The sequence below is a fragment of the Primulina eburnea genome, chromosome 16, assembly GCF_022965805.1.
Source record: "Primulina eburnea isolate SZY01 chromosome 16, ASM2296580v1, whole genome shotgun sequence".
Lineage (NCBI taxonomy): Eukaryota > Viridiplantae > Streptophyta > Magnoliopsida > Lamiales > Gesneriaceae > Primulina > Primulina eburnea.
In genome coordinates, this window is record NC_133116.1 from 1634813 (window position 1) to 1658708 (window position 23896).

Here is a 23896-nt window from a genome sequence, read left to right on the forward strand (position 1 = left end):
AAATTTGTATGAGACGCTCTCATGGATCATATTTTGTGAGACAGATCTTTTATTTAGGTAATCCATGACAAAGTATTACTTTTTATTGTGAATAACGATAAGGTTGACCCGTCTGACAGATAAAAATTCGTGAGATCGTCTCACAAGAAATCTACTCTATTTTTATTAAATAAAAATATGTAACTTTTGTGGAGACCATTGTTTATTCTGTAGACATCACACATGACAATGGATAAGAATAATTAGACAGCATCTTATAGCAATACCCTAATAAAAGAAGTCAATTACTCAAACTCTTTCTCTCTCCAATTTTTCTATTTTATCGTTGAATATCGACTCACCCTAAGATTGATCTCATCTAAATATTAACTTTCTATTTTTTGTTCATATTTCTCTAACCATGCAAATTGCAAATCATTTACCAACATAACAAGAGTATTCTATTTGATAAATTATTATTTTTAAAACATGAAGATGAATCACTTGACGTGAAAACAACTTATGGATACTTTAACAAGACAAAGTTGTGTTTAACTTGGCAACCCTTTTTGTTATCGCAATTAATCAGTGTCCTGAAGTTAAAGAGATTACATTGAGACGATAGGGAGACCCGATATGGAAATGGATTTCTATTCTATAGGAATGGAAACCGAGTTGGACTGAATATTATCCACATTAATCTATTTATTGTGTTAAAAAACCTTACTTTTATTCCAATTTTCAATTTAAATTTTGGCATGAATTGTACAAGAGAATATTTACATTCATCTTCCATTCTATTGGATAAAAAAATGCTTCGTATATGTAAGCCTACTTTCTCTACGTCAAATCAAAATTTTACGATTCACATTATTTATCCTTTCTTAATAAATGATTTAAAATATATATATATATTGTCATTTTCGTTATCAAATACATTATTCATACTTTTTGTGCTTAGTTATTTGAGCATACAAGAGTTTTTATTTTAATTTTTTTATCAATTTGAATTAATTATTTTTATAAATTAATAATCCATATCCTCATTCTTAACTCACTTCAAATTTATTTATGAGTGTTTCTCATGTGAGACCGTTTCACGGATCCTAATATGTGAGACGGGTCAACTATACCAATATTCATGATAAAAAATAATGCTCTTAGCATAAAAAGTAATATTTTTTCATGGATGATCCAAATAAGAGATCCGTCTCACAAATACAATCCGTCAGACAATATCACACAAGTTTTTGCCTCTATATTTTTTAGACGGGCGAACATTCCAAATTAGAGGTTTGTTCCTCCAATTAATCTACAACATTCCAAAATATAATATAAAAATATTGTGTTCAATTTTTTGACTTCTTAATGAACACTGCGGTTTAGGTGTTATTGCCTTGAAGATCATCATAACACGACTTTTCCATCCTAAGACGAAGTCGCGTTTTGAAATTTCATCGGTTTCTTGACCCCATTTTGGAACAGGAAGCATCAGATAGAGGGGACTGAAACGAAAATGGCGAGTTGGATTCCCATTGGAAATGTGGCTGCCAGACCATTACTATTCAAGAATTTCATATTTGGGTTTAGACCCATTGTCCTTAATGCCCAAACGGTATTATTCACCGCATCAGCTTTGCCTGCTTCGTCCTCGGCGTCTAGAAAGCTCATACTCTACTCTAAGCCCGGATGCTGTTTGTGCGATGGCCTCAAAGAAAAGCTCGATGCTGCATTCTCTCTTTCCGGGCCACATTCTATCCATGATGTCCAGCTACAGGTTCGAATACATCTCCTAATTTCGTTTCACTCTCTGCTGAAGTCTGGATGCATATAATTCTAAAGCGAAGGATTTGTTATGAAGTTCGAATCCTTTATGCGATTGCCGGATCGAAAAAATTTTAAACTCTATTTTATGTGCAACTTTAGAACACATTAAATTGCTCCAGTTCAACTAGGCTGATATGTCCGCCTATGTATTTAGTATTTAAAATGCATTGCCTTTGAAACAATTTGCTAGTTCAAATTCCCATATTTCCCATAAATATGAAAAACTGCTTTGGGTTTTTGTAGATAAGGGATATCACGAGTAATCCCGAGTGGGAGAAGCTTTACCAGTATGAGATACCTGTGTTGGCCAGAGTCCGAGAAGATGGCACCGAGGTTTGCAATTTTAATTTATCAATGTCAATTAATTCTTGGAGAAATGGTGCTTAGCTTATTTCAAATCTTTTACTGAAATGATGTTATTTTACATTTTCATACGTTGAATAAATGTCCCCATTTGTTGTTAAATGATTTAGACATGTACAAACATCAGATCCTGAGATAGCTAGCAAGAATGAGCTATATTAAGAAGACATCAGTTCATTTTATTCATGTGGTCTGTGAGAGGTTACCTTGATGGAGTGGAGTGGTAGCTTAAAATGAATTCTCATGTATGAAAAAGCAATGAGATCAAAACGTGTTCGAATTTGTGAATCTATGCATGAATTTTCCTTAAGTTAGTTTAAAATATAATTCCTCGTCTGCTTTCGCAGTTTCGCCCATCTCGGATATGGAGATGTTGGATATTTCGCACAAGTTGTATTCGTTTTGTTTAATGAAGCTCGTTTAGGTTGTTTTCTAAATCTGAAAATCTCAGAGACTCCGATATCTGTTGCAGGAAGTGCTTCCAAGATTGTCACCCCGCCTTGGAGTCGAACTTGTTCAAAAAAAGATAGCGGCTGCATTTAGTTCATAGATGATTCAAGATGGTAGCTTACCTTGTAACTTGTTTATTTTATTTAATATGAGAGTGATGGAGGAGCTTATTGCTATAAATTCATTTGTGATTTGCGTGCACACTCGATCATCAAAACATGTGTTATTTAGACATCAAATCTTATTCAAAGTATACTTCTTACTGAAATCATCAAACATGTTTTACAGGTGGAAGTTCAAATACTTTTAATGAAAGTTCTCGATAATTTTTTTTTCCCAAATTGTACATACTTTTAACAATTGAGATGCGGACCACAAGTTAATCCCATAGACCCAAAAAATATTCTTCAAAAATTGTTAAGCACTTCAGAGTACATTGCTACAAGGCGAAAAAAATGAGTAATTTTGTTATCTCTAAATAAGCTTTTTCTTCTGGAAGTAGCGCCTCAGATACCACAATTGGAATACGGCAGCAATAATGCACAGGCCAAGCGCCATAATGCTATACCACACAACTCTAGCATTTGTTTGCTCGCTCACTTCCCTCATATCCGCTTCCCTGCAAAAAAAAAAAAAAAAAAAAAAAAAAAAAAAAAAAAAAAATATATATATATATATATATATATATATATATATATATACATATAAATATATATATATATATTTTGGCCAAACATAACACGAAAACAAGTCATAATATAATCGGTCAAATAATATTTCTTTCATGTAGACCATAGGTTCATTCCATCAAAATAGTTCATCAAAAATAAATGGTTCCCCCTAGGTTTCAGAAAATTATCAATTCATTAAAATACACATTGATTTTCAAATAGGCAACATCTTTATTATTGTAATTTCCCCGATTCGTCGCCAAAAACAAAAATACTGAACCGGCAAAGAAGCGATTGACTAGAAAGCTAGTAAATACCTTCATTGTGAAAAGAAGAAAATTTAAGATAGTTTCGAAACAAAACACTTGCAAGAAAAGGAAAAGACAAACTTGGCTGCATAACTAGGAAGGTAAAATTGGATGTGGCCTCGGAAATTACCTAGAAATCAGGTAATTTAAATTCTCGTGAATTGCTTGCACAATTCCTTCAAGCTTTGTCAACTCAAGCTCGAGACCCTACAAGCAGATTAAATTTACAGCTCATGATTATACAACAAGATAACTACAAATTTTAAAGTGACAGAGAGATAGTTAAATAACAACATATGAAAATGGCATGAACTTGCCTCAATTTTTTCTTTCTTTGCCACTGAATCCCAATCTTTTGCAGCAATCCCTGTTTTCCAGTCGATCCCTACCGTTACAATTTTGCCTCCATGATGATCACCATCCACGGTGAAGCAGGCCATGTAGCTACCGGTTTCAGACGCTGTAAATGCGAATTGTCCAATAGAGGTATTTTCCTGGTGATAAAGCTCGGTTCCATATGGCGAAGTAACCTAATAAAGATGATAAAGCGTCTAAATGAGCTTCCATTTTTTAAATCTATAAATGTAGCGAGAGCGAATCAATCAAAAGAGCAAAAAAAAGTAGAGGAACCCAGATCTCTTGAAATGATAAGGGTTTTGTTGGTTTCATAAAGTACAACCAGATTTGATACTGTGTATGAGGAAAGCAGCAGCTTTCTAACACATTGTTAAGACTTCAACCTGAATTGAACAAGAATTGGAATATCAAGGCTGCCAGTTAGCTCCAGAAACTGAGAGAGAAAAATAAACCAAATTGGGACAACTTATTTCTTTTATGAGAACATCTTCAAACTAGTTAACTAATGCGATCGAGTGTCCAAATAAATTCAGCTCCGGATGATGAGATGGTAACACGTTTACCGAGATACGTATAGATTCAGCACACCAACGGTTAAATGGAGACAAAGGAAGTCAATATTATATTTTCACAACCTCGAATTTGTGTTGATCCAATCAACTAGGACAAGAGGTCAGATCTGCTCGTACTTATATCAGTTAGTTACTAGAATTTGCCTAAAGTATCAAATAAACACAGAATTTTTCTGGATCGAAAAGTTCTGCTGGGTCGGGGCAAGTTTATCGATCAACTAAACTGAAAAATTGAAGCCTCACCTTAACCGATACGGTGGGTGCGACAGTATTATTCGAATCATCTTGCTCGCCGAAGAAAGAATGGTAATCACCCAGAACAACGACTTTGCCGTGCAATTCCTCCGACACGCACTTTGACCCCGAGCTCGGCAAGTTCAGCCATAGTCCACGCGCCGCCGGGATAATCACCACCAGCAATATCGCCGCCTCCACCAACTTCATTTTGATAATTATTTAAATACGATATATTGAATTTACGCGTAAAAATGCCAGTGTTTTTAACTGGATGGATGTCTGAGGAGTTCGACGGGTTTGAAGCTGATGGAACCTGAAACGCAACGCTTGACTTTTTTGAGCGTGGAATGCACGCGTTGTAAGGCTAGGTGTCGAGTTTGACTAAAGTAGTGGGCTTTTACAATTGAGGATTCCTGGCTCCACGAAGTTACAGGTCCTTTGAACCAATAAAATTTCGCCATGTCATTGACTGGAATTCCTAATTCGGACACGTACTATTATTTGGCACCTTCTCCCGCACTTTTTCTTTTATCATTTTTCTTTGGGCTCAGCCCACAGAAGCCCCGATGATGAATGGGCTCGTTTCAAATTATAAACTTTGGGCCCCCAAATTCTATCCTCTGTTTTTTTTCCCTTCATTTTTAGTGGTGGCCTGTGTCAATTAGAAAGCCCTGGCAAAAATATGCAAGATGTTTTGGGTCTTTTTAATGGAGACAAAAGCATAGGAAAATTTCTTTCAAAGCAGATCCAATCTGATTTGACTTTAAATTAGTAAGACTTAAATTTAATAAAAATAATAGAAAAACAATTTCATAAGACATTGTTCGATAGCAAATGATAAGACATTAAATTCATTACATGGTATTGTCTCACCGAATGTTTTAATAAAGTTCTAAAATTAATTAGAATTATAAGTCATTATATTATTCACACACACATATACACACACTAAAATACGGGCAGTCTCGGCCTGACTATACTAAACTTTACTTATCCATGAAGTTGATGTTGTCGTGAAAAATCGAATAGAATATATCGCATTCTTCTGAGTTATTTCCCTCCGGCATGTATGTGTTGTTGCCTGAGTCTTCATGGTCCGACAACCTCCGAGATTCAATGTTCCATTCATCTTTATCCTATAACAAATAGAACATTTATGAAACCATCGATCACCAAATAACTTATTTGCCCTTTTTGACCTAACAAACATAGTCCACGCACCATTAGCTGTATTGGCCTACTAATTAATGACAGTACAATGTCTCTTTGCGCAAATCGATGCTAGCTGGGGTGCGTACGGAAGGTCCTCCCACAGAGTTCACACTTATAAATAAATATTATTATTCTATGACCTAATACGAATCCAACAGCTATTCGATAATTTTACTTTTATTATAAATGTAAATTATTTCCGCGATGAATAAGAAAAATAGAAATGTGATCATAATTCATATATAAGAAAAAATAATTTAGAAATACATTAAATTATAATAGCTGGATGAGAGTCGACAAACTACAGCTCACGATCGAAAACATATTTAGGTTATAAAAAACAAATCGAAGTTCTCATGATACTACAGAGAGATGTAAAAATATAATAATCAACTAATAATTAATAATAATAAAGTAAGTCCAAATAAATTAGTATATATTTATCGTTTATAAACTTTAAGTTATAGCAAATTCTGTAATTGTTTGCAATTTATGTGTCATTCAATTTTTTCGTCAAATCAAATATGTCAATTCAATTGCAATTTAAAATCGCAAATCATAATTTTTTTTGGTATATCATTTTTCATGTGTGAAACCTGACCCAAATAGAAAGAGTCGTTATCATATAATTTTCAATCGCTTTTATCAAAATCCTCCATTTGATTTTTTTTTTAAAGTTAAATAATACCCCAAATGTTTTTCAAAAGTAATTAAGAAGCCGATTCAGGCATGCTTGAAGCCCGTTGCCCATAAAATTAAATACCTATATATATATATATATATATATATATATATATATATATATATTTATATATATATATATATATAGAGTTTTGATATGCTGTACACCTACCGTACACACATATGTGAGCACCGATGAGATGTCACTCACTCATTGGATGTGATGAAATATAGAAAAATTGTGCATTCAATGGGTGAGTAACACCTCGTCGGTGCTCACACACACACACACACACACACACACACATATATATATATATATATATATATATATATATATATATATATATATATATATATATATATATATATTGACAAACGTTTTCTCAATTTTTTTATTTCATTAACTAGAGATCTAAAAATAATTATATTTTTTCATGTTTCTCCTAAAATTTACCCTCGATCTTCCTAAAAATTTTTTTTTCCTTTTTTTGCCTCCAATCTCCATATTCGAGCAATGAGATTAATTATTCTATTAATTTTAGTTTTTAAATAGTTTATTAATGGCGTTTCTGTTTCCCTTGATTTCTGTAAGAAGAAAAGCAACGAGAAACATGAAGTTATGAGATAACGCGTTCTTAGTCTACATGCATGACAGAGCAGCACCAGCTGCTTTCTTCTCTAAATGTACATTAATTATTTTTTTCTTTTAATATTTTCATTTTCGTAAATTAATGGAGTATTATACACCATCCTATCACATTTATAGATATATGGGATTAATTTTATTTTTCGTTTTTTTCCCAAATATACAGTCAAATTTTCATTTTTAAAATTATTTTTTCTACTTTTTACAATTTACCCGTTTTTATATTGCTTTTTTATTACTATTTTTTTCATTCGATTACTAAAATATTCGTTCAATAATGGAGGCACACTCCTCCCAAGCTTCTCGCAAAATCCAGGAAGCTGCATATGACAGATTAATTAATTAAGATACTTCACATAAATATGCATAATGCTTCCTACAATTTAATTTTTTTTTTTTGTAAAATGTTGATCGACAATTGACTCTTTATTACTTTATTATACATATATTCGAATATTATATTTTACGAAATTATAAATACATGTAACAGGAGTTTTTTTTAATTTGCAAGTATGGAGTATAGGATTTTATGCAACCCATGAATTATATAGCGGAAAATGATTATTATAATTAATTAGTCTAAGATACGGCAGGTTAATTCTATAATTAATTCTAAACTACCCCATGTGACCAAATGACTTTGTTGCCTAAAGAAAGGAAACCTAAATTTCAAATTTTTACTGTGCGAACAAATTTATTATTCTTTCTTTATTTTTTAAAATTCTTCTTCCCAATTTATTTCTAGAGGAACTCATGGTTTGAGTTTAGTTCAATGTAGAAAATTAATGGTTCATTAATGTTGAAAATTTTGATTAATGTTTCCTTTGAAATTTTGGACATCTGTCTGCTGTACTCAACATTTTACTCATGCAATCGTACAATAAATACGTGGTTTTCTCTTTTCATTAGTCATATATATATATATATATATATATATATATATATATATATATATATATATATATTATAAAAGGACGACCAATTAGTTTGATAATAATAGGATTTATTTTTAAATATTATTGAGTTGCTTCTAATTTATTTCCATTGCTTTTTTCCGAGTGTGCTAACTTAACAACTACTGCCATTGCTGCAACTATATTTGAACAAGTCTTCTCAAAAGACTTTCTCTACCGCGGCGAATCAGAGAAGCGATGTATCGAATGATATCACTTACATTTTAGTACAAATACTTCCTAGAATTTATTTTCTTAATTCCAATTCATAAGAGTTGGTTAAAATATAAAATCATGTGTGTGTGAATTAATGTCAAAATAAAAATGGTGAATATTAAAATAAAGTTAAAAATAAAATGTATATATAAATGCTAATTTATTTATTCAAAAATTCGAAGTTAAATTAATATGTGGACTGGGAATACATCTTAATTATCGTTTTGGGTTGTTTGTATTAAAAATTCTGGAATCAGTTTTCCTACTAATTATGTTGATTAATAGATCGGCCCTTCTTGGAAAGACCCTTAAAACTTTTTTTCTATATATCCTTGTTAAAATATTTTCAATTACCTAAAAAGTGGAATAATTTACCAATGGAGGGCAGAAAAGTCATTGTCGTGTGAAGTAAGAAACATCTGATTCTCAGCATAAATTACTGGAAAATCTCTGTCAACCAACATTGCATGTTATTTCATATTTTGACATTACTATTCTTTGACAATGGGATATTCCTATTTTCGATTACATATTTCAAACAGTTTAGTTTTATATCCTATACGGAATAAATATATTGTTTAAAAAATTTCACTTTATATAATAATAATTAATCATTAGCTGAAGAAAAATCTTGTATTCAGAATCTATAAATATAAGATATCCATTGTCATTCAAAATCACTTCCCATGTGCATTTCCCCTTTCTCAAAAAATAAGGTTTTTTCCTTCGAAAAACAAAAAAAGGTTTTGAATACTCGCAAGAATGGTCATGAAGACAAAAAACAAGATCCCATCGACAAACAATACACCAAGATCTCAATGCAAGAACAAGTACAAAGGAGTGAGAATGAGGAGTTGGGGCTCATTTGTGTCTGAGATAAGGGCACCAAATCAGAAGACAAGAATCTGGTTAGGTTCTTATTCTACACCAGAGGCAGCCGCTAGAGCTTATGATGCTGCACTTTTATGCCTAAAGGGCTCCTCAGCCAATCTGAATTTCCCACTTTCAAAAGCTTACCAACAAAATATTGACCCTGAAAACGTAATCATGTCGCCCAAATCCATCCAACGATTCGCAGCAGCAGCCGCGGCGAACGACATGGTTCTTGGAAACCCGAATAATCCGAGCCCTAGTTCTTCTAAGTTCATAGCGAACCCACCAACAGCATCATCCAACGCCATATTCTTAGAAACCCCAAAAAATCTAAGCCTTTCGCCTAACACTAGTATGACTTCTACTACTACTTTATCGTCGTTTGATTCGAGTTCATCAACGTCTCTTTCATCTTCCCCTAATTATTGTGAGCTTCAAATTATTGATGAAGATGATCATATTTCATTGGATGCTTCACATGTTCGTGACTACAACTACATGGCCATGGCCTCGTGGTACAACTTCGATTCTCCAAAGTACAATGACATGATAAATGGGGTGCTCTTTGATCCTTTGATGGCAGAAGATACTTACGAGGATACCGATATCCGTTTATGGAGCTATATGTGATCGAGAAATATTCACGTTAATTCATTTCCATTAATTATAAATATTATATATATCATAATAATATTATTCAATTTTCAGTTGTCTTCAATTTATTTCTTGACGACACAACTGACTATAGTCATCATTTTTTATAATATATTCGAGGGTTTCTAAGGAGGGAAACATACATTTTTGCCTGGCTACCGTGTGAAGTATTCCCGTTGTTATGTACGCGTATCATTTACGTGGAAATGCATTTATTCTAATATTCTAATATGTTTATCTTTTTCCCTTTCGATTATTCTCACCTCATACGTAGTTCGATTCAGATTTGGTATAATTTGATGCTGAATGTGAGAAAACATCGATTGAATATCGTTAAATATCCATCGTCTCAAATCATTCTTAGGAGATTAACTCGTCAATTAATTTGTACAATCCATCTAGCAGATGAAAACAGATAAAAATCAGCAACCATTAATTTACAGTCAAGTTTTGGTAAAAATATAACATGCATTTTTAAAATATTCAGTTGCAAAAATTTTAGTAACTAAAGACTTCCTTATCTTGTTTGGGCTTGGTTGGCATCACTTTGAGAGATCTTCCAAGTATTACACCTTGCTTGAGTTTGATTAATTAGCAACGCGAAAGATGGCTTCATTAAATCAAGATTTAATTATTTGTTAGTCATTAAAAAAAAAGAGAGAGGCGATATTCGGTTTCATTTTTCTTATATGGAAAAAAAATATTAGGAAAATTGTTTTCAAAAAAGATTATGGGAGATAAAAGTGCATCCTTAAATTAAATTTTTCATTGTGTGACAGATTATGTGATATTTTCTTTGATAAATATCAGTGTTTTATGTTTTACATATTTTGAAATTTTAAAATATAATTTACATGGTTACAATACTATATATTAAACAAAAAATAGAATTGTTGAAAACTTTGGAGTAAACATAAATATCGTTCGATGTTTTGTTGCATCGTACTTGGTCTTTTCAGAACAAAACTTGCGGGCCATGCCCACGAGTTGCGGATATTATAAAATTGTTCTGTTATTAAATGCTAGGATAATTTTTTCCAAAAGAATATAAGAAAAAACTGAGATTCACGCAATTTATTATAGGGCCTACACAAGATTTTGGCCCATCAATTCAATGAACATGGCTCTATGCACCGGTGTATTATTTTCCATTTTGTATACTCCTTTTTTTCATGGTTAGATCGGGTTGAAGATCTCTCGCATAAAAATTGACATATTAGACAATCTCATGAGAATTTATGTGTTTTTTCTAAGTGTGTTTTAAACAAACTCCATCAATGTAACATGTATAATAGAACGTAGTAATTGTAATTGAACAATACCTAACGTGGTGTAGTGAGAATAAACTTATGAGTTATGACATTTAAATAAGATTAATCTAGGTTAAAATATTTTGGTAGTGTTTGTTGGAACTTATTTTAAGTGTGCTTCTTAGTTTCTGCGTATAGTTTTTAAACATTTCGTTGACTAAAAATTTAAAAACACTTAAAATAAACCTTAAAGCAATTGTAATTGAAATGGTCGTGCAATTATCGAAAACAGCTTTTCGAAAAAAAAATAAGAAAAAAAAGCTTATTTGCAAATATATATATATATATCGGCTTGAGAAATCTGTAGTAACTAATCTTCAATCACTTTTAGGATTTGGTTGGAATGATTTGACTGGTTTAATGTTTATGGGTGCTTCAGTCAAAAATATAAATTTTGCTTGATTTTATGAATGGGCCCAGCCAAGATATATTGTTGGGCTTTCTTATGAAGAAATTGCCCAAATATTATGTGGACAAAGCCCAAGCTTGTGCCCGATTCCATGTGGATGTGTGGTAACAAAACGTTCGAATCATGGTCCACATGGATTTTTTGTTTAATCCGAAAGCAAAAAAATTGAATTTTCAAAAAATTATTCATTCGAAAAAATAAAAAATTCAAACCATGATGCAGTAAGAGTGTGTTTGGATTGAAGTATTATAGATAGAGTTATTCTGAAAGTTCTTATAATTGTACTTGTTTGTCAATTTTGAATTCTATGAATTCCAAAATTTTATACTATATATGGGTGTGTTTGGTTGGGTGGATTAAACAAAGTTAGATAAATAATCAAACATTTATCTAATGTTTGGTTAAAATTTTAAGATACTTTAATAATCACTTGGACCCGGTTTAAGACCCAATTTTATGGATAATTATTTAATTATTAATCTAATAAAATAAGTGGGATAGGCTATCGACACTCATCAAGTTAGATTTTTATCCTCTTATTTCTTATTCCATGTCAACACTCATCATTTTATATCATGTCGAATATTATTTTGTCGTTTATTAAAAATACGCAATCTACAAATATATTTATAATAAATATAACAATAAAATTAATATTCAAAATATTATTACTATTTAATTATTAATTAAATGCATATTTACAAATATTTAATTTTAATAAATATAAATTATAAGTATAAATATTTAATTATCTATCAAATTATTTTAAGAATATTTATAATTATTTTAAAAAAACAATAATATTGTAATTATCATTAAACTTTATTTAATAGTAGCATTCAAAATATTATTGTTATTTTAATTATTAAAGTAAATGCATATTTACAAATTTATTTCTATACAATATATTTAAATTTATTTTAATAAATGTAAATTCTAATTATAAATATTTTATTATGATTATAATTATTTTAAGAATATATATTTAATTAGTACTTTGAGCATTTTTGTCATTACAATAAAATTTACAAAATTAATTCATTATTTTAAAATTATATCAAACACCATGTTATTTATATCATCATACTATCAATACATATATCTTATTTTTTAATCACTCTAATTACTAATCATTTATTTATCTCATCACACATAGCAAACGAAACCTATAAATATCTAGAAGATTTCGAATCCTCTCAAAACAGATTAATTTGAAATTCATCCAGTTATACACAAATCCTTATACTAAAAACACGACATAAAAGTACAATAACATAATGAAAAATATTTGGTCAATGATGCAGTATGGCATAATTAGAAGATGTATGGTAAACTCTACTCAACTGCCCTAAATCCCTTTACAACTAGCTAGGGTGGCTGCTTTGAACAAGTACCGCTTTCAGATTTTCGGATTGGGTTTGATTTTAAATCGATTTATGCTAATAATATTACTTTTTATTGTGAATATGAGTAGGGTTGAGTCGTATCACAAATATAAAAATTCATGAGACTGTCTTACAAGAACCTGATCTTGATACAAAATATAACAAACAAAGGGTATTCGAATTAAATTTGTTGATCATATGTAAAAGAGTGAGTATCATGTGAGACCGTCTCACAGATCATAATCCGTTAGACGGGTCAACCCTACCAATATTCACAATAAAAAATAACACTCTTAGCATAAAAAGTAATATTTTTTCATGGGTGACCTAAATAAGAGATCTGTCTCACAAATACGACCCGTGAGAACGTCTCACAAAAATTTTTGCCTATGTAAAATGATTTACTGTAATTTGATGTAATAAAACTCGTATTTAAATCAAAATAAGATATAAAATAAAATATCTATATTCTCGAGGGAAAAAAAAATGATATCGTGATTTGCTTCACATGATCCATCAAATAGGTGACCACACAAGCTATGTAGAAAGTCGAAGCAGTTATTCAAAAGAACATTATTGTATAGACTAAAATCATTTTGTGTGTGTGTGTGTGTGTGTGTATATATATATATATATATATATATATATATATATATATATATATATATATATATATATATATATATATATATATATATATATATATGAAGTTGGGAAGAACTTGGGAAGGCGATTGTGAGACCATTTATTTATTAATAATGATAATAATTAATAACGCTCCATTAGACCGACAATGGCAACCAAGTCAATGAATTAGACTGATTTAGGTGACCTACCATCTTCATAAAAATTAACACCCTACCTTTACCGGAAGATTACATATTTAAACGATATTTTTATCAAAATTTATAAATTGTTATAATTGTATAAATTAAATCTTTTAAATCATATAATAATTCAAATATTATATTTTCGTTCGTTCTTCTACTTCTAGTAAGGACGATTTTGATTTTTAACAATTATTATTGTTTTTTAACCAAGCACAACAATTTAAGCACAAAGTTTGCTAGTGTGTTTCTTGTAATGGTTTGACTTGTATTTGATATCCACATCAAATTCAAAATGTCAAAACGGTATATGTATTTGATAACCCGCTTGAATTTTAAATTTTTTTATATAGTAAAAAACATGAATTTGAAATTTCAAAATCCGATGCAGTTTCTTCTAAAGAAACTCGATCGATTTATGTCTATAAATTATTGCTTTTTGATTCGTGGCGAACTATATATATCATGCGAAAATCGGTTCATATGAGTAGGTAATGCATGTTATTTTCCGAATAAAAGAAAAACAGCTACATTTTCATTTTGATTTTTATTTTAAAAAAATTATTTCAATAAATAAAATAACAAAATATAAACTATCGAGCCAAAACTTTCAAAATAAATTACCAAACCACTTATTTCATGGCTATTAATTGAAAAGTAAGAAAATGTCATCGTCATTGTGGACCTATTCAAAAATTTAGTACAACAATTTCAAAGCAATGTTGATGCTCCCATGAAATAAATATGTAATTGTGACAATATTCTTTCTATATATATATAAAGAAATAAATAAATAGTTATCTTTAAATATAAACTAGATTATTCGAGAAATCTTACAAAATCCCAGAAATATAAAATAGAAAGCACCACCCCTACCCTAGGGATAATGGGAGTTTCAGTATTCGGAGCCCCCACAGGAGAAAGAAACAAAAATTATGAACTAATATTGCCACAGCAATACACTGTATCCTTTGCTGGATCTGAATGATCAACTTTCTCGGTTAACTTATTAGGTGAGTCGGCATTTAAATAAGTTCAAAACATTAATTATTTGGAGTGAATTTTTAATTATAATCGTGATACCTACCACATCCAATGCTAATAATTTGAAAATCAACCAATTTATGCTATGAAATTTGGATATAATTTTGGTATGACTCGTGATTTTTACGTTCATTCATTCTATTCGGAAGCGTGAGTTATACATGCACATTGAAATCCCAAATGACACTTGCCTTTTTGCGATAATCGATACGATATTCCTTTTGACTAAACAAGCTTTTTACCAAAAAGAACCATTGGTAATCAAACAAAAGAACATAATCAGTTCTGTAGACTAAAAAAAAAGATTAATAAAATCTCATTAATCAAGGCTAGCTATGAATGAAGATGCATGTCATGTGAGGGTAGTTGGATGTACATGTAAAGCAAAAATGAAAGGAAGGAACAAGAATCTCAACAGGCTTTGATTCTAAAATTTGAAAGAAGCAAAAGTTATTTCCTTTTTTTACGACTAATTATTTCTTCCAAAAAATCCTCCCGTCAAGTTTGAATTTTTTTAAATAAATATTTATTTATTATATATCACTAATTTTCTGGGAAAAGACAGGAAAAACCGACGATTTCTTATACTTATTTATTAACGAATGGCAATTAAAGTACTAAGATTATAATTTGGACCTAATTCAACCTCAAAAACTAGCTTAAGGGAGGAGAATTATCCAAGCCCATATATACAACTCCAAGGTTATTGATCCAACCGATATGGGACAATTAACAGAGATATTATTAAAATTAAAGCATAAATTTGATGTAATTAGATATGTTTTATACATGCATCACGTGTTCTCGTGATCTCACCAAGAAACCCCGCCAGCAACACAATAAAAATGATGGTTAATTATCATCCAAATTGATGAAGATTAAGTGCCACAAGAAGACACTTTTCACGAAATAGGATCCCAGATTCAATAGTTGAAAGTAAGTTCAATTGATTTCGAGTTTCTACTTGTCATCAATCAAGGGAAGGGTTTGTTTTTTATTTGTTTTCAACGGAAAACGAATTGGACGTGGAGCAATTTATGGACATAATTTTATTTTATTTTTCTGAATTTTAATGCGGTGTTAATTTTGAGTCACGCCATTATATAATTCATAATATAAAATATTTGTTGCTTCTTGAAGCATATGATATTGACCAGATCAGAGCACTAAAATCAAGACAAGATGCTGACCGATCGGTTCAACTCCCCGGGGGGAAAATGCATGAAAACAAACGTACTGGAACAAACAAAGTTTGCCTGCTGAAAATTAATCTTCCATTAATGTATACATAGATCTATGTACAGGTTACAGCATGGTTAACCAAAGCTCAACCGTAGGTTTGCTTCATTGTTTCAGGGAATTAGTAAATTTACAGTTGCCTACAATTCCAGTTTTAACTGTTAGCTAGTATCGCAAAATTTTTCCATGGATCCTATATTCCTATTCTGGACGGCTTTCACGGCAGCAACCCTCGCAGCTGTGGCAGCCCGGTTCGCAGCTATCACGGCCTTGTTTACTTGTTCGTCTACTCGGTCAATGTGCATCGCATTTCTTGCTGTCTTTCTTGCAGCCTGCAAAATATGCACCAGTACAAATGAGAGGAAGACCAAAATTTGATATGTTCTTTTAAAGTGTTGATGACCAGGAGTTCGATTTTTCAAGGTATGTCACTGTTGTCACCTCAACGGCACGAAGGACTGATTCGTTTAGATTGGGAAGAGGCGTTGTGAGATTTCCATTGTCCCATTCACCACATTTGGTGTCGCCCTTTCGAAAAGTATACATTCCATAGCCTTGCTTACGCCCCTCGTGCCAAGATCCCTCGTAGCAGTGACCATTTGCAAAGTTATATACGCCAAAACCATGGACTTTGTCTCCAAAATACTCACCAGCATATCTATCTTCATTCCTACAGCACAATCAAATTATCGTGAGATTATATTGCCCAACTCATCTATCCGACTGGCCAAGAGATACAAATCTGGAATCTATGCATAGAAGATCATTGATCCTAAGCTATGATCCAATAATCCTATAAAGGTGAACTTTTAGTAACAAAAAAGAAAGTCTGGTAACGGAAAATTCCGAACCATCACTTCCATGGGCGAGCAACCAAGAGATCATATGATCCTCAACATGAGTGTATACACAAACAAAATTGATTATAACTTCTAGGATCTTTATGAGCAATTTTTTTCAAATTAATAAAAGATTCCATCTCGATCTCATACGACCCAAATTCAAGAAACACAATAGACCAAATGCTAATATCCAAAACCCACCACTGCACGCCCCCCACAGAGAGACAAAGACTAATATGAATCAAAGAAAATCTAATCATCACCTGAAATGGTAACAACCGAGGCCATGTTTAACTCCGCACTTAAATTCCCCAACAAAACAGCTCCCATCAGCACAAGTTTGCACTCCGACCCCATGACTCTGCCCATTACACCACTCTCCCGTATATGTATCCCCAGTGTAGAACTTGTAAACCCCATACCCATTCCTTAATCCTTGCCTGTACTGCCCTTTAAATCTACTCCCTCTTGCCCAACTCTCTATCCCGTAACCATCATACTTTCCATCAATCCAGTCCCCTTCATACCGACCATTCACAAAGTAATTATACACTCCACTCCCATTGCATCTGCCCTTGTGAAATTCCCCTTCGTAAAAATCGCCATTACTGTAAAACTCAACCCCTTCTCTCGCGATCTTTCCAACACTACCCTGCTTTTTGCTAAGCTTCTTCCAGTTAAATTGGCTGATGTTCGACTCACCGATTAACCATTGCACCGGTTTTGCTTGATTCTTGAAGGTAAAGCAGGAAAGTCCGCATCTTTTAGCACACTCGTTGCACAACTGCTTGCAAAAGTTGAGTTTTTTGTTAACTAATGCTCTGTTTCTGGAGACAAAGCACAGTAAAACGGCCACGAAAATCAAGGCAAAAAGTAAATTCTCCGAAGCGGGTCCATCACCCCTATGGAAAAAGGCGAAAAGGGTGCAAACAGACAGCAAAAGGATCGACAGAACCGGTCCCGAACGCGGAAAACCGGATCGAACCATCGGACCGGTTCTCTTGTGCGGCTTCTGCTCCTCGAGGTCCACCGTATCCTCTTCCAGATAAGATGTTATCTCATCAACCGAAGATAAGCTATGAATCGAAGATCTAACGGTGGTGGAGGACCTGAGGAGTGAAGAATCGGTCCTAGTAAGATTCGTCAGTCTTATCTGACCGTCCATGTCAAAAGCAAGGTCCCTTAATCCAATCTCAGCCGCAGAACCTGTACCTAGATATTCTTATCACGTACTCCGACGGAGGTTTCATCTCCGGTGGTGCGCAGGATAACCAGCGTCGCAAGTGTGCAGGTTTACAGTTAAGAGGAGGAAGGATTGGAATAGTGGAGCATGGGGGAGAGGTGAATTTATATCCGGAAAAAGGATATTGATTGGGGCCCACCTGTACTCCTGCAGAAACATCTACGGTTGATATTTGTGCGTTTTCTTGTCCGTTGGATTTGTTTTTGCGGGAATATATGGTCGTCGGATTTCCATTGTGGACGGCCGGCACGTGTAACTATTTTATATTTATTTTAATTAATATTTGTTCATAAATATAAAATCTACATTTAGAATAACTTTTTTTTTTTATTTAAATAAATTTGCATGCAATACTTTCCCCTTAGGGGTGGCATATCCACAGTTCAAACTTTGAATATTATTGGGTAAGTTCAAATTTCGTGCCAATCACACCAATTCTTAACATATTTGATTAATATGGCAAAAATTTTATTATACGCGGTATTGCAGATTTTAAAACTAAATGATGATGAGTATGATCTCTTGCGAGACGGTCTTACGAATCTTTATCCGTCAGACGGGTCAACCCTACCGATATTCACAATAAAAAATAATATTTTTTCATGGATGACCCAAATAAAAAATCTGTCTCACAAAATACGACATGTGAAACCATCTCACACAAGTTTTTGTTAATGATCATATGGGCTGGCTTTTCTTTTTCTCCTCTCCCTACTCTTTTACATTAGGTGGGTTTTAAAATTTAAATTCAATTATTATGTTAAGATACATAATTTTATCGTTTTTTTTTAAAAAAAAAATTGAATAAGAAACAGTCCTAAAAATAACAAACTTTTCTTTGACAATTAATCAATTGTCCATCGAAATAATAATTTTATTCCTTAAAAATTTGTTTATTGTTTGGATAGCTCTTCCATCCAATCATCCAAGACTGAAACCAAATTCAAAACGTTTCAATTATTTTTAGACTTGGGCTGTAAATCTTGAAAAGGCTTATTCTTTCGATAAAGGCCTTTCACAATTGGTATTTTACTGGTGGGCTGTAGCTTTTGAAAAGGCTTGTTATTTGGATAAGACTAAATTACAGTCCTTAGGGCCTTAATGATTATTGGTCTGGACCCAAATAAAAAAGTAGGCCTAGTATTAGATGGCAAATATGCTTCATCGTGGGTTGATATAGTGTGTGTACATACACTAAATTGAGCCCAAGATTTACCCCACCTGCATTCAATCGCTGACATGCAGATCTTTTTGTATATTTTCTTATTTGTCAAAATTTATTTTAAACTATAGAGTATTTAAAATCCAAATAACATATAATTTTTCTTAAACCACACAAAGTCATAAGGTTGGTTATATTTATATTGATGATCCTGGGTGAATTGGATATGAGTTCAATGCAATCACACTAGGTCGGGTTGGCTTTTATAACTGAATATGTTAGACCTTAAGTAGGAAGTGTCAGGGTTATGTAAATATGCATGTTTAAAAACAAAGAGTGTTAAGGGGGTGCCGAAAGATTCTTCGACGTAGCTAATCCGCGCTCAAATTGGTTAAATGTTTGATGGAGAATATATATAGAAAATTATTGCAAGTATATGTGAATGAATTATTAATATCAAGCAAATTTGGTATTTATAGAAAGAATGTCAATGTAGACCTTGTTTTTGACACTACCAACTCTGAGACTGAAAGATTGATCGCTAGTCTTCCACTCATGCACATTCGAAACATTTTTCAAACCTAAAAAAATCTTAAAAATAATTAATAGAAGCAACCAGCAAGTTGGGGTGGGGACTGGGGTATATCCGTAGTTCAATTCTTCTTAGATAACGACGTCACAAAAAAAAAAAAAAGAAAAGATAAGTGGCTTTAAAAGGGAGGGATTTAAATGTCAAAGCCTACTGTATTTTTTTAATTTTTTGTCGAATTGTGCTTAGCCTTTATTATATTGAAAATTGAATCTAAAATATTAAGAAATAAATTGAGTAGTAGTATGACGCATATACAACAAAAATTAGTCATTTAAGTCATGAGTTTGAACAGTTGGCCATGCACTAATTTATTTCGTTTGTGTAACAAATAATGGGACAAATTGTCGCCAATGACCTAAAAACAAAAGTATGATTCACTGATTGAGCTATGCTTTTAATATTCACTTTTTTTCATGGCACGAATCATTGGAGCAAAAATTTGTGTTAGTCGGTCTCACGGATCGTATTTTGTGAGACATATATCTTATTTGGTTCATCCATGAAAAAATATTACTTTTTATACTAAGAGTATTACTTTTTATTGTGAATATCAGTGAGGTTGATCCGTCTCACAGATAAAAATTCGTGAGATCGTCTCACAAGAAACATACTCAATCACTTGATATAGTGTCATAAGTATCTCCGAGTTTGAATTCCGAGGGCTACAAAGAACCCGTTCCCCGAGTTATAACTGAAAATATTTTACCAAAAGGGTGTGCATCAAACAATATGTCTTGGTTTATTCAATTTGAACAATTTATTTCGAAAAATATTTGAATTTATGAATGAGCATTTTTAGATTGATAGAAACTACATGCCCGATTTAAGTATATGAATTTTTTTTATACTCAGAAGGGTATATTTAATATATTAATTGCATATCTAATTTGTTTGAAAAGTTGTGATATCATCAAAAAGGGGTTGGATTATGTTGTATGAAAGTACATTCGATGAATCTTCCCATGATAACCCTCTTGAAGAAAAAGTTCAAAGCCAGTTGGAGAGGGATGTTTCAACAACTCGAAGTGGCTGGTCAAAGTTATTATTTAATTATGACAACGAAGCTTAGTGAAAATTACGAAGTTTGAAAATATGTAGAGGGAACTGTTTGCACAATATTTGGTGTTGCGGGCGTGCCAGGTGCGAAAGTGCACCGATTTGTGTAAAAACGATAAAAATCTAACTTCTAAAATCAAACGACAGTGAATTCTAAATTTGATCGTTGGTTCTAATCTCCTAAAACATATGCGATGCCAAAATTAAGAAAACTATTGGAAAGTGACGGAAATAAACCCCTGACATGATTTTGCATTTACAAAACTGTAGGAATTCATCAAAGACATGAAAAATATAATAATTTGTTGCTGAAATCTAAAATGAGAAGACGTAAATTGCTAGAAATATGCTGGAATGATTAACGACTAAAGCTTGAAGATTGCAATTTTGCAGAGAGTATTTTGCAGAATTTTGTGCGTAGTTGAGTTGTTGAAGAGTTGTGTTGTGTAGAAGTTCTCAGTGTTTGCCGATCCCTTCTTTTTCTTCGCTTTGAAAGGTAGTTTCTTCCACTCCCCCATGAGCCCATGATTTTTCCCACTACCTTCGCACGATTTCCATTTCTTTCCTCCCACGTTGCAATCGGTTTAATTCGATAAGAATTGAATTGATCTGTTATGGGCTTTTATAATTTAATTGGGCTTAACATTAAATTGGGCTTTCATAATTAATTATTTTTAGCCCAAACAATTGCCCCCCGCAAGCATTGGCCCGTGGGCCAAAATGCTTGTATGTAGCCCAATTCCAACTTGTTTGTCGGAGCGGCCCGTAAGCATTTTCTCTTGTCATGGGCTTGTGATTTTGGATTGGGCCCAATTCACACTTGGGTTTTTAACAGCAGACTCCTTTTCAAATTCAAAATCTGTAATCCGCTTTCTTCACTTCTTCCTTCTCGCTGCCCTCATCCGATTACTCCCCGCTGCCACTGTGGAAGCCCGTCGCTCCGCCAATCCTACACCTCAACCGTGGCGGCTCTCAAGCTCTTTCCAGCCGTTCTTTGCTGTCGATTGTTCTCTACTGCTGCCCACAGTCGTTTTATGGCTCACGATCCACCTCCGGCGAATCCTTCCGCATCCATCGCTGCGGGTGCCATTTCTGCTCCGGCCACTGTTTCTGTCTCGTTGCCCATTGCGTTCGCCGGCTCCGCCACTGGTCTTAATCCCTTCCTCGCCATCTCTGGGTCGTCGATTTCCCATTCGGTAGCCAAGTCAACTAATACTTAATTTGATCATCATCACGTCTTAATGGTGTTTGTGAATTTGCCCAAATGAAATCCACAAGCATTTCCTTGTATTGCATGTCTGCTTCTTTAGCTTCCATTCCTTCTTGGATTTGGGATTCATTCAACTCCTTACTCTTTCTTGGGCATCAACTCCCCACTCTCATTTTCTTTTTTTTAATAGTGTTGGCATGTTTACTCATAACAGGTATCACTGGATTGATATTGGCCATGGGTTGGCCTCAGCTCCCTGGTGCATTTGACACTTAAGCATTTGTGTCATTTGAGGTTTCTTGACACAGGTATTTCTCGACTATTATGTGCTCTTATATGCTCTTATGTGTTGCATCCACTCAAGATGATTCCCTCGCTCCTAACATTATGCATTGCACTTCAGTCGGATCCCTTTCCCGCATACACGTATATGCATTTGCACTTCAGTTGGACCCCTTTCCCGCATACACGTATTTGCACTTCAGTTGGACCCCTTTCCCGCATACACGTATTTGCACTTCAGTTGGACCCCTTTCCCGCATACACGTTTACTTACTGTTCTTGCATGCGGTGGCTCCGCTTCTTATCTGTTGATTGTTGGTTTGGTGTTGTGGTCATTGGGTGTTGGATGTGGAATGAGGATGGGTTTAATGTAATGTTGTGTATCGGATGTTGGGAAGGAGTTTATATTCGTTCTTAATTCCCTCAATCCAATTCATTCCAACAGTTTCAATCAAAATCATAAGTTGGCTTAAGACTCCCCACTCGAGGGTATCCTCCTCTTTGATTTTCTATCAAAACACAATGAATCCAATATGATAAAAGTGGCCTCCTGGACAACTTAATGATCATCTTTATTTTTGAACCATAACAAATATTTACACTAGTGGCCCTAAGGCCTACTTCAAACAAAACCCCACAACATGAAGCTAAAAATATGCAAAAATGGCTGATTAGCCTATTTTTCTTCCAAAATCAATTTCTGGGTCTTCTTGGGGTTTGCATATCACCTTTGTTCTCTTCAGTTCTTCTTTTATTACTCGTCGTCTGCCCAGTAAGCTCAACTCCCCGCTGGCTGTGTGCCTTTCCTCCCACATTCTAAGTGGCCTCAAGGCCTACTTCATGAATCTGTCACTGCACATGCAAACAATCAATTTATAATGATAGAACGGTCTATTCCACCATGATTTTTGGTACCATAAAAGAAAAATTGGAAATAAGTGGCCATAAGGCCGACTCCCTAGTGAAATAATGGACCTTCAACATAAAGAATGGAAGTGGCTTACTGTCCCACTCTCCCCGATCGATTTTATTGCTGAATCTTAAACAAAATATATTTATTTAAGTGGCCCTAAGGCCTACATCACATGACACCTTGAAATCAGGAACTTAATATATACACAAGTGGCCCCGAAGGTCAACTCCCCACTGAAAAATGCCAACTCCCCACTGAAGATTAGCCTTTGAGATTGCTTTACTCGCAAGCTCTTCCTACTTCTTCCCTCATACTCGGAAAATAGGGCTTGAGATACTTGCCGTTTATGCATCTTTTGTGTGGATGGACATCTATGCTTG

At 33.2% G+C, this 23896-nt stretch overlaps 4 protein-coding genes across 4 annotated transcripts; 2 read left to right on the forward strand and 2 right to left on the reverse strand.

The window, feature by feature from the left end:
- The first annotated feature begins 1399 nt into the window (after nucleotides 1–1399).
- Nucleotides 1400–2818, forward strand: LOC140817007 (uncharacterized). Its single transcript, XM_073176559.1, has 3 exons — nucleotides 1400–1756; nucleotides 2050–2139; nucleotides 2642–2818. Exons 1-3 carry the CDS (start codon nucleotides 1496–1498, stop codon nucleotides 2717–2719), a joined length of 429 nt encoding a protein of 142 aa, XP_073032660.1. The 5' UTR covers nucleotides 1400–1495; the 3' UTR covers nucleotides 2720–2818.
- Nucleotides 2819–3007: 189 nt separating this feature from the next.
- On the reverse strand, nucleotides 3008–5131 carry LOC140817006 (transmembrane emp24 domain-containing protein p24delta4-like). Its single transcript, XM_073176558.1, has 4 exons — nucleotides 4771–5131; nucleotides 3916–4128; nucleotides 3729–3805; nucleotides 3008–3238 (listed from the first exon to the last, which is right to left on the reverse strand). The coding sequence occupies exons 1-4, from the start codon at nucleotides 4969–4971 to the stop codon at nucleotides 3094–3096; spliced, it is 636 nt and encodes a 211-aa protein (XP_073032659.1). The 5' UTR covers nucleotides 4972–5131; the 3' UTR covers nucleotides 3008–3093.
- A 4048-nt stretch (nucleotides 5132–9179) lies between these two features.
- Nucleotides 9180–10078, forward strand: LOC140817061 (uncharacterized). The gene has a single exon (XM_073176625.1). The coding sequence runs from the start codon at nucleotides 9238–9240 to the stop codon at nucleotides 9976–9978; it is 741 nt and encodes a 246-aa protein (XP_073032726.1). The 5' UTR covers nucleotides 9180–9237; the 3' UTR covers nucleotides 9979–10078.
- Nucleotides 10079–16228: 6150 nt separating this feature from the next.
- LOC140817153 (uncharacterized) lies at nucleotides 16229–18374 on the reverse strand. Its single transcript, XM_073176777.1, has 3 exons — nucleotides 17322–18374; nucleotides 16658–16886; nucleotides 16229–16548 (listed from the first exon to the last, which is right to left on the reverse strand). Exons 1-3 carry the CDS (start codon nucleotides 18221–18223, stop codon nucleotides 16378–16380), a joined length of 1302 nt encoding a protein of 433 aa, XP_073032878.1. The 5' UTR covers nucleotides 18224–18374; the 3' UTR covers nucleotides 16229–16377.
- Nucleotides 18375–23896: the final 5522 nt, after the last annotated feature.

Excerpts from the sequence above, each read along its gene's own strand:
- LOC140817007 (XM_073176559.1), top strand. The coding sequence starts at position 1,496 with ATGGCGAGTTGGATTCCCATTGGAAATGTGGCTGCCAGACCATTACTA. Across the intron at positions 1,757-2,049 it reads TCCATGATGTCCAGCTACAG|ATAAGGGATATCACGAGTAA; the intron begins GTTCGAATACAT and ends GGGTTTTTGTAG. Across the intron at positions 2,140-2,641 it reads TCCGAGAAGATGGCACCGAG|GAAGTGCTTCCAAGATTGTC; the intron begins GTTTGCAATTTT and ends TATCTGTTGCAG.
- LOC140817006 (XM_073176558.1), bottom strand. The coding sequence starts at position 4,971 with ATGAAGTTGGTGGAGGCGGCGATATTGCTGGTGGTGATTATCCCGGCG. Across the intron at positions 3,806-3,915 it reads CAAAGAAAGAAAAAATTGAG|GGTCTCGAGCTTGAGTTGAC; the intron begins GCAAGTTCATGC and ends ATCTGCTTGTAG. Across the intron at positions 3,239-3,728 it reads TTAAATTACCTGATTTCTAG|GGAAGCGGATATGAGGGAAG; the intron begins GTAATTTCCGAG and ends TTTTTTTTGCAG.
- LOC140817061 (XM_073176625.1), top strand. The coding sequence starts at position 9,238 with ATGGTCATGAAGACAAAAAACAAGATCCCATCGACAAACAATACACCA.
- LOC140817153 (XM_073176777.1), bottom strand. The coding sequence starts at position 18,223 with ATGGACGGTCAGATAAGACTGACGAATCTTACTAGGACCGATTCTTCA. Across the intron at positions 16,887-17,321 it reads CTCGGTTGTTACCATTTCAG|GAATGAAGATAGATATGCTG; the intron begins GTGATGATTAGA and ends ATTGTGCTGTAG. Across the intron at positions 16,549-16,657 it reads CAGTCCTTCGTGCCGTTGAG|GCTGCAAGAAAGACAGCAAG; the intron begins GTGACAACAGTG and ends CATATTTTGCAG.